The sequence below is a fragment of the Neophocaena asiaeorientalis genome, unplaced genomic scaffold (genome assembly GCF_003031525.2).
Source record: "Neophocaena asiaeorientalis asiaeorientalis breed wild unplaced genomic scaffold, Neophocaena_asiaeorientalis_V1.1 scaffold221, whole genome shotgun sequence".
In the NCBI taxonomy this organism is placed as follows: Eukaryota; Metazoa; Chordata; class Mammalia; order Artiodactyla; family Phocoenidae; genus Neophocaena; species Neophocaena asiaeorientalis.
The window spans coordinates 111,308-130,073 of NW_020173766.1; the positions used below are offsets into that span (position 1 = coordinate 111,308).

An 18,766-nucleotide genomic window follows, 5' to 3' on the forward strand; every position below is an offset into this window, starting at 1 on the left:
GGGGCAAGGTGGAAAGCCCATTCTTCTAACCTCTCCCTTGGTGGATGCCCATGGCCACAAGCCCTGGGAGTTCAAGGCCTGGAGGTGGTGAGGGGGTGGCACTCTAGCTTTCCCCTAGAGTGTCCTATTAAGTTATTCCCAGCCTATTAAGTGGGCTTGGAAGGGCGCCCATGTGGAGGGATGTGGCCGCTAGCTCAAGGTCCCGCTCAGAGAGGATGTGGCTGGATGCTGACAAGACAGGTCTTATAAAAGAGGCAAGCCCCAATTAAGGGCTTACGCTGAAGCAGAAGACATAAAAGGGACAGGTGCCCAGCAACCTGTCTCACGTCTCCATGACGTAGGCCCCTGGCTCACAGCAGATGCTCAACCAATGGTGGTCCTCTATCCTACTTCCTTTCTTGGCCGCCCCTCTAGCCTTATCTCCCTACATCCCCATCCTCCTGCCCCCCAAGCCCTACACTCCTGGATCTGCATCTGGTGCTTTGAAACAGTGCTTCCCAAAGATGGTACCTGCTGCTCCACTCCCATGACAGGAGGGCCCAGGGGCCTCACCTCACAGCTCTGGTCTCAAACTTTAGCCTTCATTCCTTCGCTTCTCTCTCATCCATCCATCCATCCATCCACCTAATCCTTCCACTATATTTACTGGGCTCTTCTCTGGTCTGGGCAGTGGGAATCTGGACAGCAGAGAGGCAGAAGAGCGTCCCGGGTAAGAGCCTAGAGTCTGCAGCCTGGCCACCTGGGTTCAAATCCAGCTCCACCACCAGCTGTGTGACTTGGGATTGTCACTCTTCTATCCTTCTGGTCCTCAGTCCCTTAGTAGTAAAACAAGGAGAAAGACAGTCCCTATTGCATGAGGCTGATGTGGGGCTGAAGTGAGTAAGTAAGAGCGGAGGGCGGAGAACACACCTGCCATGTGGCGAGAGTCTGTAAGTATTAGCCTGTGTGTTACACAGTCTATAACAGACACCGAACACCAAAGCATAGGTCTAAAATCAAAGAACTACTGATGATAAGCTACTGATAATTAAATAACTTCTTTTAAACATCCACCTCTGTTCTTGGGACCAGGTGCCGGGTGGATTCCTCTGGATGCTGATGAATGAGGCGGCCCCTACCTGGAAAAGGTGTTGTCGAAGATGAGCATGTAGATGCCTGGTGTGCGGACCTTGAGCTGGCCCTGGATGTTCTCCTTGTGGGAATTGCATCGGGTTGTGGGAATGAGCACCTGGGAAACAAAGCAGATAGGAAAAGTGAAACAGAAGCTGAGAGGGCACCATGGATCCTCTGGGCAGACTCTGTATCTTGGGGAAGGAAACTGAGGCCCAGGGAAGCTGAGTGCCTGCCTCGTCTAAGGTCACAGCTGAGCAGGGTTGGGGCTGAGATCAGCCCCCAGGATCGGTGGGGTACCTTCCACATGCCCTGGGTGGGTCGATAACTTGAGATAGTGGGGAGGCTGTAGACACGAGTTTCATCCAGAATCATGAATTGGTCAGCATCCCAAAAGAATGGTCCTCCAGCCTCCTCTGACCATGGCCAGTGCCAGAACGCTCCACCATCCAGAGGAGCAGCCCCCTTCTGGCTTCAGGAAGGTGAGGCTTATTCTAGGTGAAATCCTGCCTGGCTCTTTCCTTTGCGCAGGTGCTGCTACCCCTGGGGGTCTCACAGGACAGGCCGAGCCCTCTTTCCACATCTCTCGAGCACTTTGTGAAGCTGCTGGGCCCACTTTCCTCCAGGCTGACCACCCCTGGCTCCACCCGTGGCTTCTCACTTGGCCCCAGTCGGTCCATATGCCTCAGAGCCCTTTCATCTTTCCAAGTCTCCTGCTTCCTCTCTATCTCCTCTGAGAAGGAGAAATTAATCCCAGGAGACATTTATTTTCTAAGGGCCTCACTGTCAAGAGGCCAAATCTGAGCAAATGCTGTGTGCTGGACAGGGCCAGGGCTGGGGTCTATCGATGGCCAACCTCTTTCCCATGGGCAGAGTCTTCAACCTGTTAGCCAGCTAAGATACTTTAAAATTGAAGATATGACAGGAATTAACACAAGAGCCAACCAAAATTAAAAACATTTTTTTGAAGGGACAAGCACTTAGAGACAAGACCCTCTAAGGGGTCTTAGAGGGTCTTGTCTCATTAAGCATCCATAAGCCTCCCATTTTTGACTACACATAAATGGTCACGCGACCATGTTAACATCTTAGCAACGGGTTCCTAAGGTGGTGAGCTGCCCCACAATGTAAAAATCTTCATTCTCTACAAAATTAAATGTTGCTCCTTTTTTGGAAATTCAATTTTTGTTAAATTTAGTTTTAATTTTTTCCTATTAAACATTTTTCAACCTGTGCAAAATGACTGAATCCAAAATAGTTATAAAGATGTGGTTACTTTTTCAACTCAAACTTGAATACAGCTACCTGTTTCCTGAAACACTACATGGTGCCCACAAAGTTCCCAAAGTGAAGTAAGTTCCCACAAAAGGCTCTGCTGCCCTTAAGGATCTTGTGTTTTAATGGTGACAACAGATAAAAAAACATTCAATTATGTTCGTGAGACTGTCATGAGGGGTCTACCAGGGAGGGGTGCCTATCCCAGCCTCTGGGTGGGAGGGAGGAGAGGCAGAATCAGGGAAGACTTCCTGGAAGAGGCAACCCTGAGCTTGGACAACTTAGCTAGTTATAGGGAGGTCTGGCAGCTCCAGGGAGCAGGGACAACATATTCAAAAGCACGGGAGAATGGCTAAGATTTACCCTCTCAAGTAACAACCAAACCCAACAAAATATACAAAACAGTTTTTAAGACACTGTACATCAGGCAATGATGGACAGTGATCTGTGAGAGAACAAGGTGAGCCCTGCAATTGCCCTAGTTTACTGCTTTGAGAGGAAAAGAGAACAACAAGCAGATGGAACAAATAAAAAACAGTAAGATGAGAGACTCAAACCTAACCTTATTGACAATCATATTAAATGTAAGTAGGCTGAACATCCCAATTGAAAGGCATGTATTATCAGGTTGGATAAAAGCAAGCCCCAACCCCATCATGCCTGCAAGAAATACAGTTTAAGTGTAAAGATACAAACAAGTTAAAAGGATGTAAGAAGATATACCATGTTAACACTAGTCAAAAGAAAGAGGGATTGACTATATTAATATCAAAGTAGATTTTTACATCAAAGAATGTGGCCAGGGACAGTTTCATAATGATAAAGATGTCAATTTCATCAAGGGGACAAAACAATCCTAAACATTTATGCCCCTAATGACAGAGCTTCAACATATATGAAGCAAAAAGTGGTAGAGTTACAAGGAGAAATAGAATAAATTCATAATTATAGTTGGATATTTTAATGTCCCTCAATAATTGATGAAATAAGTAGACAGGAACTCAGTAAGGAAATAGAAGAACACTGTCAACTGACTTGATCTAACTGATATGTATAGAACACTCCATCCAACAAGAGCAGAACACACATGCATTTCAAGTGTACTTGAAACATTCACCAGGTAGGCCATATTCTAGGCCATTAAAAAAAAAAAGAACCCAAAACTTATATTTAAAAGGATTCAAACTATACAAAGTGCATTTTCTGACAATGGAATTAAGTAAGAAAAAAAAAAGCAGTTGCCTGGAAAATCCCAAAATATTTGGAAGCTAAATAACATACGGGTCAAAGAGAAGTCAAGAGGGAGATCCCAAAGGCATGGGAGAGAGAGACAGCACACAGTATGTTCCTGACACCACAGTACATGTGCTCTGGCTGGAAGCTGGTGGTGGTGAGGGAGTAGGACGGGCCCAAGACAAGCCTGGAAGGGACAAAGATGCATGAGGACCTACTATGCGTGGGCTCTGTGGCAGCTGCTTCTTATCTCATCAAGTTCCATTAATGTTCTACAATATTCTAATTCCACTGGGGACTGAGAATCCTGGGAGGCTGGGTGGTTGGGTCTGTTCCCGTGATGCATAACCTAAAAATTCTGAGCCTGGCCTAAGATACTTCAGCAACCACATGTAGGAGGAAGTGCTGGGGAGAAAGGCCTGCACCTCAACCTTCCCACACACTACTTTGATTACAAAGCAAAACCCAAGAGCTTGTTAAGGCAGGTCCTCTGAAGAGGACACGTGTAAGATAATACTCTTCATTTCTTTATAAACAGTCTACTCTATGGACTTTTGGTTCATTCCAGCTGCTGTTTTTTCTACCACGGTCAAAATCTGTAAGACTGATTTTAAAATCAATCAATCAAAACGTCTAGGGGGGGCTTCCCTGGTGGCGCAGTGGTTGGGGGTCCGCCTGCCGATGCAGGGGACATGGGTTCGTGACCCGGTCCGGGGGGATCCCACGTGCCGCGGAGCGGCAGACAGGAGATGACTGGGGTCTCACGTAACCCTGAGTGAGACAGGTCTCTTTTGTGTGAGCTCTGGGGACGTCTCGCATCAGCCTCCAGTGCTTGGGCGCCCATGACCTGATTTAAGTGATATGTCTGCAAAACAGTCCAAGTTGGTTTTACTGCTTTCTCGAGGGACTCTAGTGACCTGGCGGCCTGGTGCAGAGCCAGGGTTCTATGTTAAATGGAAAAAGTCAGTCTCAAAAGGCCACATATTGCATGATTCCATTCACATGAAATGTCCAGAACCGGGAATCTGTAAGGACAGAAGGTAGGTTGGTGGTTGCTGGGTGGAGGTTGGGGAGTGACAGCTAATGGGCACTGGGTTTCTTTTTGTTTTGGGGGATGATGAAAATGATCTAAAATCAGACAGTGGTGATGGTTACACAACTCTGTGAATAATACTGAAATAACAGTGAATTACACATGTTAAATGGGTGAATTATATGGTGTGTAAATTATACCTCAATAAAGCTGTTTAAAAAATAAAGTCTGGGGTCCTTGCTCCCAGTAGCCTCAGGCAGGCCTCTGAGCTTCTCTGGCCAAAGAGAAAGGCAGGGCCTAGGTCTTCTTCCCTGATTTGTCCCAGGCTTCAGGGCAGCAGTCTGCACATGGGTAGCCTCAAGTCCTTGATTCACCGCTTCTTTCGTCAAGTGCTTCCCAAAGTCAGTCTCTAATCTCAGCGTCGAGGCATGGCCTTGATAGAGGAGGTCCCTCTGGAGAGAGGGTGGTCCCGGGTGGGAGTGTCTGACATGCCCCTAGAGATGGGAATGGCCTTCCATGCTGTTCCCTCCACCTGTATGCTTTTCCTCTAACCCATGTCCCCCTGCCAGCCCCTCCCCACAGCTTTTCTTGGTTTGGCCCAGGAGTCTCCTGCCCCGATCACTGCTCCCCAGGTTAGGTGCCTGCCCCCTACTCCCAAGTGCCACCCCACCATGACAGTCACCACCTGGAATCACAGTTGTTTCTTTCTTTCTTTTTTCCCCCACAGTTGTTTTTTTAATAAGGTCTCTCTCTGATCACACCATGAGCTCCTCGAGGGCAGATCCCATGCTGTTCCTTCTCTCTTTATCCCCAGTGGGCCCGCCCTACAGAGCCCAGTGTACAGCGTACACTAAATGGTTGTGAACAGGGTGCAAGTACACAGCATAGCTCCTCATGCCTGAACCTTCACAATCATGAAACCTGAGTGTTGCAAGTTGCACTATGTCCCATTGTTCCCAGTAAGGTCCAGTCTGGTCAGGGCATCATACGGGGAGTCCCCAGGATAGATGCTAAAGGTGTGAGCCTGGACGTAGGTTCTCCAGGTTGATGTCTGTACGGGACCTCAGGCAGACCTAACAGCCATCCCCACAGCTGGCTGGTGACAGTCGGGCCTGTGACGGCAGAGGAGCACCTGAGCACCCTTCTCACCCACCCTGCAGATGGGTTCCTTCTGCCCCCTGGCGTCCACTGTGGGAAAGACAATGGCAACCATATCCTTCAGGCAATAAGGGAGCCAGAGATGAGGATGGCTCCTGGGCGTCCCTGAGCTCCTGATTCCTGGGAGGAACCACACAGGTCTCCCAGGGCCATGAGGATTAGGCTGGTGAGTGACTGAGCAAGGAGAGAGGCGTGGAGACCGGATCCAGTCACCTCCCTCTCTCCCTCCCACAAATATCCACCAGCATCTAACGTGCGCAGACACAGTGCGAGGCGCTCGGTGGGCGTTGGGAACAGGAGGTGAGCAGCGAAGGTGCTGGTGCTGAGTTCCAGGTGGTGCAGCTGGTTGCTAGTGCAGAGCTGAGAAGCACACTGCCTAAGCTGCTGCCCAACCAACTGCCCAGAGGCCGCTCTGCACCCAAGTTTCGTCATCAGCAAACCTGCCTCATGGACCGAGACATATGCCCAGGTGGCAGCAGTGAGCCTGAACCCACTCTCTGACCACAAGCCCAGGACCTCCCGGGTGGACGTTCAGAACCACTTGGGAAGGAAGGGCTCCAAGGCTACACAGTGTGGTGTGACTGTGAGCCTCCAAAAGGAAAAGAGGGGTAGAGCAGTTTTTAAATAAACACGAGCATGAGACTCCAATAACCAAGGCCAACTCAGGGGGGCCAGAATTAAACTGAAGGAGTGAATTTGAAGAGGACAGAAATGACAAAGCAATCTCTATAACAGGCAGATACCACCAGGACAGGGATAGCAGGAGAGCAAACACAGATGGACACATGTCCCCCCATGTGGATACCGAAGCTGAAGCGGCGACCTGTGTGCCCAGCATGCCTGAGCCGGGCCCTCCTGGGGCTCTGGGCCTTCCCCAGCCCTCACTGCGAGCCCCTTAGGACACCCAGAGGACCACAAGCGTGAGGGACTAGTGGATGTCATCGCAGAGACTTCACAGAAGGCTTCTTTCACACAACTTCAAATTGCTCCTCTCTAGCTTCATTCTTAGAAAATGGAGATTTTGTATTAAAAGTCTAGGATCTACCCGGAGCTCCAATCCAGCCTGTGTGACTGTCCTCACTATTCCTTCCACTCACAGTAATTCAAATGGAACTCGTGTTTCCACCCAAACCAGCTCTCCCTCCATCATCCCCTGGCACCCTCCCTGCAGAGATTCAGGTGTGGAATTCAGACCCTCCCTCTTCCTCGGCCCACAATGAATCAGCCCCCACGGAGGCCTGTTCATTGTCCTGTGCTCTGCATCCTACTCCATCCTTTCTACTCTTCTTCCCCTTGAGCTAAACCAGTGTCTCTCAACCTTGATTGCCCACTGGGACCATCTAGAGATCCCCCTAGATAGGGGGATGCCCCTTAGAGATTCTGGTTTAGTGGTCTCGGGTGTGGACTCAGAAGTGTGTTTTAAAAAGCTTCCCAGGGCTTCCCTGGTGGTGCAGTGGTTAAGAATCCGCCTGCCAATGCAGGGGACATGGGTTCGAGCCCTGGTCCGGGAAGATCCCACATGCCGCAGAGCAACTAAGCCTGTGAGCCACAACTACTGAGCCTGTGCTCTAGAGCCTGTGAGCCACAACTACTGAGCCTGTGAGCCACAACTACTGAGCCTGTGTGCCACAACTACTGAGCCTGTGAGCCACAACTACTGAAGCTCGCATGCCTAGAGCCCGTGCTCCGCAACAAGAGAAGCCACTGCGATGAGAAGCCCGTGCACCACAATGAAGAGTAGACCCCGCTCACCGCAACTAGAGAACGCATGCGCACAGCAATGAAGACCCAATACAGCCAAAAATAAATAAGTAAATAAATAAATTTATTTTAACAAAAGCTTCCCAGGTGTTTCTAATGTGTGGCCAAGGTTGAGAACTATGGTCCCGGCCACTGTCAATGTCTCATGTTTAGAATGTCTTAGGAGTTTATGAACTGGTATCTGCCACGAAGATTTCCAGCCCAACCACCCAAGTGACACAATGGCTATGAGCCTCTACTGACCTTTCTGAGGGTGAGATGCTGAACACCCTAAGCTCATAACCAGAAGCAAAGATCTTGGTCCCCACCTCCCATGGTGACCCGTTCTTGCTCCGCATGGCTCTGTTAAAGAAATGATCCTTAAACTGAGTCACACATATGTATTCCTTTCAGTTTCACCTACTGACCTATTCCAAGGTCTGTCTGAAGCTGACCCAGGAGTGGGCCTTCAGACATTAGAAGACAGCTCTCCTCCCCCAGGCTGGACAAGCCCGGGTGTGTTGCCCGCTCTGCATGATGCAGCCCAGACACGTGTCTGTGTCCCTCTCAGAAGGTCCCAGACAAGCTCTGCCCGGGGAATCCCGCTGGCAGGGAGATGGCCTCACCTTACATTGATCCAGTGGCGTGTCCTCCGCCTCTCGGTACACCACACTGAAGGAGATACTCTTGGGGTCGGAGGAGAAGACCCAGCTGATGGTGAGGCCTGCCTCGGCCACAGTGATGGGGATGAGGCTATAGGTACTGGACCTCACAAACAGCTCCCTGTTGCCCTCCCCGAAGTTGGCGATCTCTTCCACTGTGAGGGGTAATTTTATCCTAAAATACGAATGCAGAGAGGGACTTGATCAAAGCAGGGAAAGCGTTTGAGTCCACTGGCCAGGTTGTCTGTGACTCCGAGGTGACTGGAAACCCTGGAGGCTCTTGGGAGGAAAAGCCCTGGGTCCCCATGACTGACACGCTTAAACATGGGAGAATTCTTGATGTGCAGCTCATGCCATCAGATGCTTCCTGAGCACTTACTAGGTGCCTGGCATAGCTCTAGGCACTGGGGACACAGAAGTAAAAAATACAGATGATAATCCTTGCCCGCGCCGGCTGGAACTGAGAGGACAGCCTGGGCCGCTCTGTGCCGCTCAAGGACGGGAAGCGCGGGCCGAGGCCTCAGCTTTCTGCAGCTCTCCTGCAGCTGCCCTGCGGCTCAGCTGTCCACTCTTTCTCTCCCCTCTCTCCTTCCAGTTCCTCGCCTCCCGCTTTTACCTAATTAGCACCAGAAGTAAGCACACGCATTGTTTGAAATCTCCTGCCCTTTCGGTCAGTCATCCCTCTTTTCAGCGGAAATCCGGGGCCCGCCAAAAAATTCCAAGCAGGCACCCTGACTTTTCATAAATGCAAACACCCCACACTCTTTAATGCAGGGTAGTCTGACGGCCCTGGGGAGACAGGTGTCTTGGGGCTGTGTCCCTATTCTAACTCTCATTAGCTGGATTAAGAGCCAGTTCCAAAAGTTTAAAGGGTTTAGGGACAGTGAGTTTCTCTGCAGGACCCAGAGAACCCGGTGCTGGTACCTGCCTCGCTTCTCATCTGCCGCAGGGCTCACCCTCACGTCACCCTCAGGCTCCTCACCTGCAGACAGGGACAATCACGCCTGCTTCTGGCGGGAGTGACAGTTACGTTAGAAGATAAACCTGTGCTGAAGGGCAAAGTCTCCCTGATTAAGTGGTGCCTCCTCCTGCCCAGCAAATCCGGAGGCAGCAGGTGAGCGAGGGCCACGAGGGCTGGGCCTCCAGCGCGGGGCTGCAGCTCAGGAGTGTGTGGCCCTGGACGGTCCCATCTCCTCTCCTCAACTGTGCAAGGGCTAACCCTGCTCGCCAGCTTCAGGTGTTGTCACAAGGGCTGTGTGAGGAAGCAGGATGCTCCCGTCTACACACGAGGAAGCTAGGATTCAAAAAGACTAAGCAGCTCTACCCAGGTCCGTACAGGTCTGATCCAAAGCCATTGCCTTCTTACTACACCAAACTGCCTTTCATGGACAAAAATAGTACTGTCCCCTTTAACACAGGGGTGGAAACCAAAACTCAGAGAGGGTAGGTAACTTGCCCAAGACTGCACAGCAAATAAGTGGTGGTGCTAAGAATTCTGTTGGCTCCAAAGTCGTAGAGGTGGATGGGAATACTCCCCAAGCTTTGCAAATGAGAAGACTAATCAATGATTAGAAAACCAAAATGCTCTAAGGAACAGCTCTGATACAGGTCATTCACCTGTGTAAAAATTTAATTCCATGGACCACTTTCCCATGTGTTAATTTAAGCTTTATTGCTAATTATAGTAAAAAAAAAAAGGTCTTGTCCAATATTTACAATTTTCAAGAATCTGCAAGTAGGCAGAAGGGTCCATTTTGGAAAGAGGTCTCTTACAACATGGAAATCTTGCTGCATTACTTACTCTGACAGGGTGCCCCACTAATGCTGGGTCATTTCATAATTTTACATTCTAGAATTCTCCCCTTGCACCGAGTTACTTGGATTGTGCCTTTAATCTTTTTTACCTTTCTAGACCTCATCTGTTCAGTGAGAGGACAATACTCGGTCTCGCCAAAGGAGATGCTCATAAAAAGAAATCAAGGGTTTGCCATCTCTGCTCAAATATAATCTTAAATAAAAGAAGTCTGTTGTCCATAAGACTCACATCATAAATGTAAATTCAACTGGTCTCCCTACTTCTGTCCCTTCATAGTCATTCTCCACATGGCAACTAGAATGACTCCTCTTATAATGTAAATTATATTAAGTCACACTTCTGTTCCAAATCTAATTTTAAAGCTCCCATTCCCCTCAGATTAAAAGCCAAGGTCCTTACAATGGCCAAGAAGGCCTGATGTGACGTGGGCCCTGTTCCCTCTCTGACCCAGTCTCCTTCCCTCTTTCTGCTTCAGTCACACTGACCCTATCCCTATTCCTTAAACACACCAGACACCATCCTGCCCCAGGGCCTTTGCACTGACTGTTCCTTCTGCCTGAATGCTGTCCCTCACATATCTGCATGAAAACTCCTTCAAGTCTTACCTTCTGAGCGTTTTCTATTTAAAATTGCAACCCCACAAACGTATGGACACCAAGGGGGAAAAGCAGGCATGGGGTGGTGGTGATGGTAGTGGTGGTGGGATGAACTGGGAGATTGGGATTGACATATATACACTAATATGTATAAAATAGATAACTAATTAAAAAAATTAAGAAAAAATAAAATTGCAACCCCTCCCCCCAATCCTACTCTTTGTTTCTTCTCCAAAGCAAGCACCACCTTGTAACATACTATATAATTTACTTATTTACTGATGTTTATTGTCTGTCACCCCTGCTGGAATGTAAAGTGAACATGAGGGCAGGAATCTCTGTCTGCTTTGTTCACTGATGTGCTCTAAGGACCTAGAGGAGTATCTAGCACATAGTAGGTGCTGGATAAATATCTGTGAATGAGTGACTGAATCTACTCAATGACCATAATGCAATCACGCAGCCATTCGTTACAACACTGGAGAAAAAGAATGATATGGGGAAATACTCGTGCAATATTAAGTTTAAAAAGACTGTGAAATAAGATGTAGGATATTTATGTTCAAAAATTAGGTATATTAGTATAAACAAGACTGGAAGGCTATATCCAAAGTGGTTTGCTTATCTCTGTTTCCTGATTTTCTACAAGGAAAATTTTCTTACAATAAGAAAATAAAGTTATTTTCAAAAAGGAAGAACACAGGACATAGGGGTGGGGGAAGGATGAGTATAAAAGGACAGGGGAGCTTTTCGGGGTGATGGAACTGTTCTATATCTTCACTCCGGTCAATTTTCTTTTCTGGACCTAGGTTTCCCCTTTGGCAGACTTGGGAGTGGAGCTGGTTGGGTGCTGAGGCCTGAGACTGTAAAGCCACTGGCAGAGCTCGATGTGGGGGCTGGCAGATGCCTGGTGATTACACTGTATTACTTGTCAAAATCCAAGCACCGTATACTACAAATGGGGACCTTTACTGTATATAAATTTTACAAAAGAAAGGAAGGAAGGAAGGAAGGAAGGAAGGAAGGAAGGAAGGAAGGGAGGGAGGGAGGAAGGAAGGGAGGAAGGAAGAAAAAGCAGCACACACACACACACACACACACACACACAGAAGCACAAACTTGAAAACCACCATGGGTGCCAAGTCTGAGCCTCTGGGGTGCTTTCCAGCTGGGACACCGGAAGGCCAGGCCTCCTCTGGTGTTCCTCCTCCCAAAAGTGACACCCTGGGAAGTCCAGCTTGGGAGCCCATCACTTACATCAGTTCTCCCGACTTCAGCAAGCAGATTTCAGCATCCTGCCCCACAGGCATGTCTTCAGTGTCTTCAGGGGTTAGCGAGTTTGACGTGGTGTCCCTGAAATGTCACAAACGAGAACACAGCCAGTTACCCATCAGCACACAGGGTCCCACATCCTGAAGCCCGTAGTCTTGGAGTCTGGTAGCCAACCTCAGAATGCACGGGGAACCCTTCAATCACGGAGGCCAGGACAAAGGCCCCGCAGACTCTGGGGGTGGAGAGCCATGGGGGCCAGGCCCAGGCAGGCAGGACGGGGAGGGAAGACAACAGGGCTGCAGTGACTTCCCCAATGTCTTCCCGGTGGGCGTGGGATGGGTGACCACAGCACAAATGGACCACCTTCCTGTCCCACGCCAGCAGAGCTACAGCCACGGGGTAAGTTTCCAGCACCACTGATGCTGCCTTTTCAGTGCCGGCCCCTGACTAGACGAGCCTGCTCTGGCCCGTCTCTGGAGAACAAGGACAGGCCCCCAGAGCTGATGAGGCAGGAAGCGGCACGGCCTGAGGAGGAGGCTGTGGGACAGACTCATACACAGAGGGCAGATCCACGCCACACCTCCTCTTCCCTTACAACCTACTGCCTGCTGTGTGGAGAACCAGCTGTGGGAGCTGCCTGGCAGTACAGAGGTGCCATGGTTCCCAAAGTGTGCTCTGTGGAACACCACTGCCAGGGGAGGGGAACCTTGCGCTCTTTCTTAGAAACTCATGGCATTCTTAAACAGTAAATTCAAGGCTCTGAGATGTCCTGCAATAACGACATCTATTAATTTTCTTTTAATATTTATTTTCCTTATTTTTTTGGCTGCATCAGGTCTTAGTTGTGGCACATGGGATCTTTGTTGAGGCATGCGGGATCTTTCGTTACGGTGCACGGGCTCTTCGCTATTTGCAGCGTTCGGGGCTTCTCTCTAGTTGTGGCCTGGGGGTTTTCTCGCTCTAGTTGTGGCACGCAGGCTCCAGGGCGCGTGGGCTCTGTAGTTGTGGCGCACGGGCTCTCTAGTTGAGGCACGCGAGCTCAGTAGTTGCCGCACGCGGGATTAGTTGCCCCACGGCATGTGGGATCTTGGTTCCCTGACCAGGGATCACACTCGAGTCCCCTGCATTGGAAGGCGGATTCTTTACCACTGGACCACCAGGGAAGTCCCAAGACATCTATTACATTTTAACTCTAGCATTCCCATGGAACATTTTTAACCACTGCTGAGTTGCTGATCCTCGGAGCAGTGCCCACACTTCACTGATGGGGACACAGAGGCCCAGGCAGGTCTTGAGAGGCAGGGCCAGAGCCAGACACCCTGACTCCAGCTCAGTGCTCATCTTGCTGGGTCCCACGCCCACTGCGGCCAATCGCTTATATGAGCTCAGGGATCTCAAAGCCAACCAGCTCCAGTGTCCAATGCTGCCTGAGAAGAACCTAGGTCCAGGAAAGGGAAATGATTTGCTGATTTGCCCCATGGGAAGGGGTTAATGAGGAAGATCTCCTGAGCAGCATGGCTTTTTCCCAAAATGCTGTGATAATTCCTTCTCAACTGTCCTAGTAGGCTCTCCCCAGATGTTTCTGGGGTGAGGTCAATAGGCCCCAAAATGCCCTCACCCAGTTCTGCTCCCCCATCCCACCCCCTACACATGCCCCTGGGCTCTCACCAGCCTGGCCCCCGGGCACATTCACTCAACCTCTGAGGCCCTGTGTGAACTCAGACCTGCCTTACCCTCACCCTGCCTGCTGCTGAGCGGGTCCTGAGGCGGCGGCCCAGCACTGCACAGGACACGTGAGGCGGGCACGGGCCCTACCCCACAGATGCGCTCCCTCTGAGGCAGGGACAGACAGCTGCGGCCTGACTGGAAGGAGGCCTCAGCACATACAGCGCACGCGAGGTCAGCGGCTGACAGCAAGCATCCAGACCATGCGCTCAGATGGCCCTCCTCACCTACCCTCACACCCACTCGAGCACCAAGTTCACGGCTGCCCCTACAGTGGACCTACAACTTACGCTGGGAAACTGGTGTGCTTCTCTGAGCGCGCTATCTAGGCTGCGGCCAGGTATGATGCCTGGGGAGGGGCTCTGCAGCTTTCCTAGGGAGTTAACAGACCCTGAATCCCAGAGCTCAGGTGAGCCTGGGACCTCACATCATCTCTGGAACGTGAGAAATACAAGAGAGCACGGTGGGTGGCCAGACCCTAACGCTCACAGGGCTTCTGGCTGGAGGTGGCGGCCATCGCCTCTGCTCAGAAATGGTTCTCACCACACTGCTCCTCACATTTCACTGCCGGGTGGGTCCCGTGGCGAAACACGCCACAGCAGGGGCATGAGGCTCATCCTTCCACAGGGAGAGGCACTAACAATGGGCAGAGATGCACAACCCGCCCATGGGGAGGGGCAGCAGATACCGTCCCCCGAAGTCTATGCCCTGTGTCTGAGGCCTGAGGCTCCTCACTCAGCCAGCAGGACGCTGGGAAGGTCCCGGGAGCACCCAGGTGTTCTTCATGCAGATGCGAAGACGGGTGGTTCTGAGTTGGCAAAATCCAGTGAGTCTCGCCTAAGCCTGTCCCGGATGCCACTCAACCCTGGGGGCAGGAATATCTGTGCAACATGCAGTGCGCCTGCAGCAACCATGATGCACCAAGAGTTTGGGGTCAGCGACTGGTGGTGTCACCCCAGGGGCTGTGACAGACGCGGCACCTGCAGCTCGCTCCCACCCCCACGCTCCTGCACCCCATACTCCTCCCCGCCACCCACGTGTCACAGCCCTGCTCACGCTGGGCTTTGCCTATCTGCTTTTGGGTCTTATCTCCCCCTGGTCCACATGCTCTTTGCAAGCAGGGGCTGTGGCTGGGCTTTCCCTGTCCCAAAGGACAGGTCACTGCCGTGTGCAGGAACCAAAGAATGTCTGTGCTACTTGCTAAGAAATATACGTGGGGGCGTAAATTGTTAGTGTGTAAATTCAGGATGAAAGGGCAGAGGTAATGCTGATGAAATCAAGAAAAGAATCAGCAACAGATCCTGAAGGAGGAAGACCCCAAGTCACACATGGAGTGGCAAACGCTGGGTTAGCAGAGCCACACCTGGGGACAAACTGCAGCACCTTCACCTCGAACAGGATTTTCTCAGACACAAAACAGACTGTTCGCTGCCAACTTACAAAGCATCTCTGTCTGGAGGACAGCATTGCACAGGGGGAGGCCTCCGTGCTCTCTGGAAATCTCTGAGCTCGAGACTCGGCTTCATTCAGACAGCTGGACGTCACGCCTGCTCGCTCCGCCATATGGCCCCACTTCCCGGCCTCACTCCTGTCTACTGCTGGAGCGCTGAAGCCGCTGGCTGTGACAAGCTGCTCAGGGCGCTGCTGTGAGGGGCTGGAGGTGGTGGCTGGTACGGGGGCCCCCAGGGCTGCCTAGATAATCAGACGCCCACTAGCACTCAGGTGTCAGGCGGGCTGTCTGTGTACAGTCTACATCAGCCCACGGCAGGTGGGAGAGCGCGTCCTCACAAACACCTCGCCCTCAGCGCTGAGGCCTAACCAGTGGGCTCCCTCTGGCTGTAGCTCACTGTGGCTCCAGAGGGCAGGGGAGGTGGTATGGCTCAGGGGAGAGGGATATCACTCCAAGGTGGTCTCAGTCTTGGCTTTATGACTGTGACTCTGGGTGAGCCCTTTCCTCCTCTGAGACCTCAGATTTCTCCTTTCTAAATGGGAGGAGATGGAACCGGAGGGACTCCAAGTTTTGCTGGCTTAAAAAGGCTGTAAGTTTCAAGGGACTTGGAGAAGGCGTTTTACTGGCTGGGAAAGAGGTGGGCTCGCTCTGGTCGGCAGCTCGTGCCCTCAGCCTTCCCCACTCTTCCCAGGGAAGGTACAGCAAGAACATGTCCTCAAGTGCCTGCTGCCACCAAGGGCAAGCCTTGTCACTCCTTTTTCTCCCCAGCTCAGCCCACCTCTGACCTCCTTCCTGTCCAACACCTCTTTCTTGTTCATCTTCCAATCGCTAGCTTCCAGATTCCCCCACCCCCATCACAGAATGTCGGTGTGAGAAGAAGCTCAAAGGACCATCCAGTCCAACCCCACTTGATGGCTAAGGAGGCAGGGGCCAGGGGAGAGGAGACGGGCTCAAGGCCACTCAGGCCTGCCTCGTTTCATTTGCGCTCATCCTTCTGCAAAGTGCAAATACCATAAATGAGAAAGATAAATAACATATGATGAAACGAACTCTGAAAACTGTGGTTGGTTCTCTCATATTCCCTCATTAAGAATAAAAGATGTCGGGAATTCCCTGGTCGTCCAGTGGTTGGGACTCCGCATTCCCACTGCAAGGGGCATGGGTTCGATCCCTGGTTGGGGAACTAAGATCCCACAAGTCGTGGGGTGGAGCCAAAAAACCCCCAAGATGTCCTAATCTTTTGTTCCCTCTCCTCCATCTCCCCACCTCTCTGACCATCACAACACAGACAACCCTCTGACCAGAGTAGGTCCTGCAACCCTTGCTAGTCCTGGTTGAGGACCTACATGGGGGAGCTTTGTGAGGTGGGAAGGGGAGATAGATGGAGGTGGGAGTGTGCACGGGTGGGTGATGCAGTCTCAAAGGCAATGATTAGGGACACAGAGTTTCCTTTCAATGGCTTTTCAAACTGTGGGTCATGACCCATTCAGTCAGTTGTGAATCAATTAATACGTTATGACGAATATTAAAAGAAATAGGGTAGAGAGGGCAGACAGCATAAGCAAGAAGAACGACAGTCCTGCAGCCTGTGGAACAAAAACCACATTCACAGAAAGACAGACAGGATGAAAAGGCAGAGGGCTATGTACCAGATGAAGGAACAAGATAAAACCCCAGAAAAACAACTAAATGAAGTGGAGATGGGCAACCTTCCAGAAAAAGAATTCAGAATAATGATAGTGAAGATGTTCCAGGACCTCGGAAAAACAATGGAGGCAAAGATCGAGAAGATGCAAAAAGTGTTTAACAAAGACCCAGAAGAATTAAAGAGCAAACAAACAGAGACCAACAATACAATAACTGAAATGAAGACTACACTAGAAGGAATCAACACCAAAATAACTGAGGCAGAAGAACGGATAAGTGACATGGAAGACAAAATGGTGGAATTCACTGCTGCAGAACAGAATAAAGAAAAGAGAATGAAAAGAAATGAAGACAACCAAAGAGACCTCTGGGACAACATAAAACGCAACAACGTTTGCATTATAGGGGTCCCAGAAGGAGAAGAGAGAGAGAAAGGACAAGACAAAATATTTGAAGAGATTATAGTCGAAAACTTCCCTAACATGGGAAAGGAAACAGCCACCCAAGTCCAGAAAACGCAGCGAGTCCCATACAGGATAAACCCAAGGAGAAACAAGCCGAGACACATAGTAATCAAATTGGCAAAAATTAAAGACAAAGAAAAATTATTGAAAGCAGCAAGGGAAAAAAGACAAATAACATACAAGGGAACTCCCATAAGGTTAACAGCTGATTTCTCAGCAGAAACTCTACAAGCCAGAAGGGAGTGGCATGATATACTTAAAGTGATGAAAGGGAAGAACCTACAACGAAGATTACTCTACCCGGCAAGGATCTCATTCAGATTCGATGGAGAAATCGATGGAGAAATCTCATTCAAATCGATGGAGAAAAGCTTTACAGACAAGCAAAAGCTAAGAGAATTCAGCACCACCAAACCAGCTCTACAGCAAATGCTAAAGGAACTTCTCTAAGTGGAAAACACAAGAGAAGAAAAGGACCTACAAAAACAAACCCAAAACAATTAAGAAAATGGTAATAGGAACATACATATCGATAACTACCTTAAACATGAATGGATTAAATGCTCCAACCAAAAAGACACAGGCTTGCTGAATGGATACAAAAACAAGACCCATGTATATGCTGTCTAAAAGAGACCCACTTCAGACCTAGGGACACATACAGACTGAAAGTGAGGGGATGGAAAAAGATATTCCATGCAAATGTTGATCACAAGAAAGCTGGAGTAGCAATACTTGTATCAGATAAAATAGACTTTATAAATCTTCGAATTTGTATGGAGACACAAAAGACCCTGAATAGCCAAAGCAGTCTGGAGGGAAAAAAACGGAGAGGGAGGAATGAGACTCCCTGACTTCAGACTATACTACAAAACTATAGTAATCAAGACAAGATGGTACTGGCACAAAAACAGAAACATAGATCAACGGAATAAGATAGAAAGCCCAGAGATAAACCCATGCACCTATGGTCAACTAAACTATGACAAAGGAGGCAAGGATATACAATGGAGAAAAGACAGTCTCTTCAATAAGTGGCGCTGGGAAAACTGCACAGCTACATGTAAAAGAATGAAATTAGAACACTCCTGACCACCATACACAAAAATAAACTCAAAATGGATTTGAGACCTAAATTTAAGACTGGACACTATAAAACTTTTAGAGGAAAACATAGGAAGAACACTCTTTGACATAAATCAGAGCAAGATCTTTTTTGATCCACCTCCTAGAGTAATGGAAATAAAAACAAAAATAAACAAATGGGACCTAATGAAACTTCAAAGCTTTTGCACAGCAAAGGAAACCATAAACAAGACGAAAAGACAACTCTCAGAATGGGAGAAAATATTTTCAAATGAATCAATGGACAAAGGATTAATCTCCAAAATATATAAACAGCTCACGCAGCTCAATATTAAAGAAACAAACAACCCAATCCAAAAATGGGCAAAAGACCTAAATAGACATTTCTCCAAAGTAGACATACAGATGGCCAAGAAGCACATGAAAAGCTGCTCAACATCACTAATTATTAGAGAAATGCAAATCAAAACTACAATGAGGCATCACCTCACACCAGTTA

At 49.5% G+C, this 18,766-nt stretch overlaps 1 protein-coding gene across 4 annotated transcripts in view; it reads right to left on the reverse strand.

Moving 5' to 3' along the window:
- FYCO1 (FYVE and coiled-coil domain autophagy adaptor 1) overlaps positions 1 to 18,766 on the reverse strand; it is a 114,728-nt gene that overhangs the window by 4,797 nt on the left and 91,165 nt on the right. For all 4 annotated transcript variants that reach the window (XM_024751399.1, XM_024751400.1, XM_024751402.1 and 1 more), the window contains exons 15-17: positions 11,881 to 11,976; positions 8,176 to 8,386; positions 1,119 to 1,228 (exon numbers count right to left, since the gene is read on the reverse strand). In XM_024751399.1, the coding sequence (XP_024607167.1) occupies positions 1,119 to 1,228; positions 8,176 to 8,386; positions 11,881 to 11,976 (417 nt within the window). The remainder of the gene's footprint in view (positions 1 to 1,118; positions 1,229 to 8,175; positions 8,387 to 11,880; positions 11,977 to 18,766) is intronic.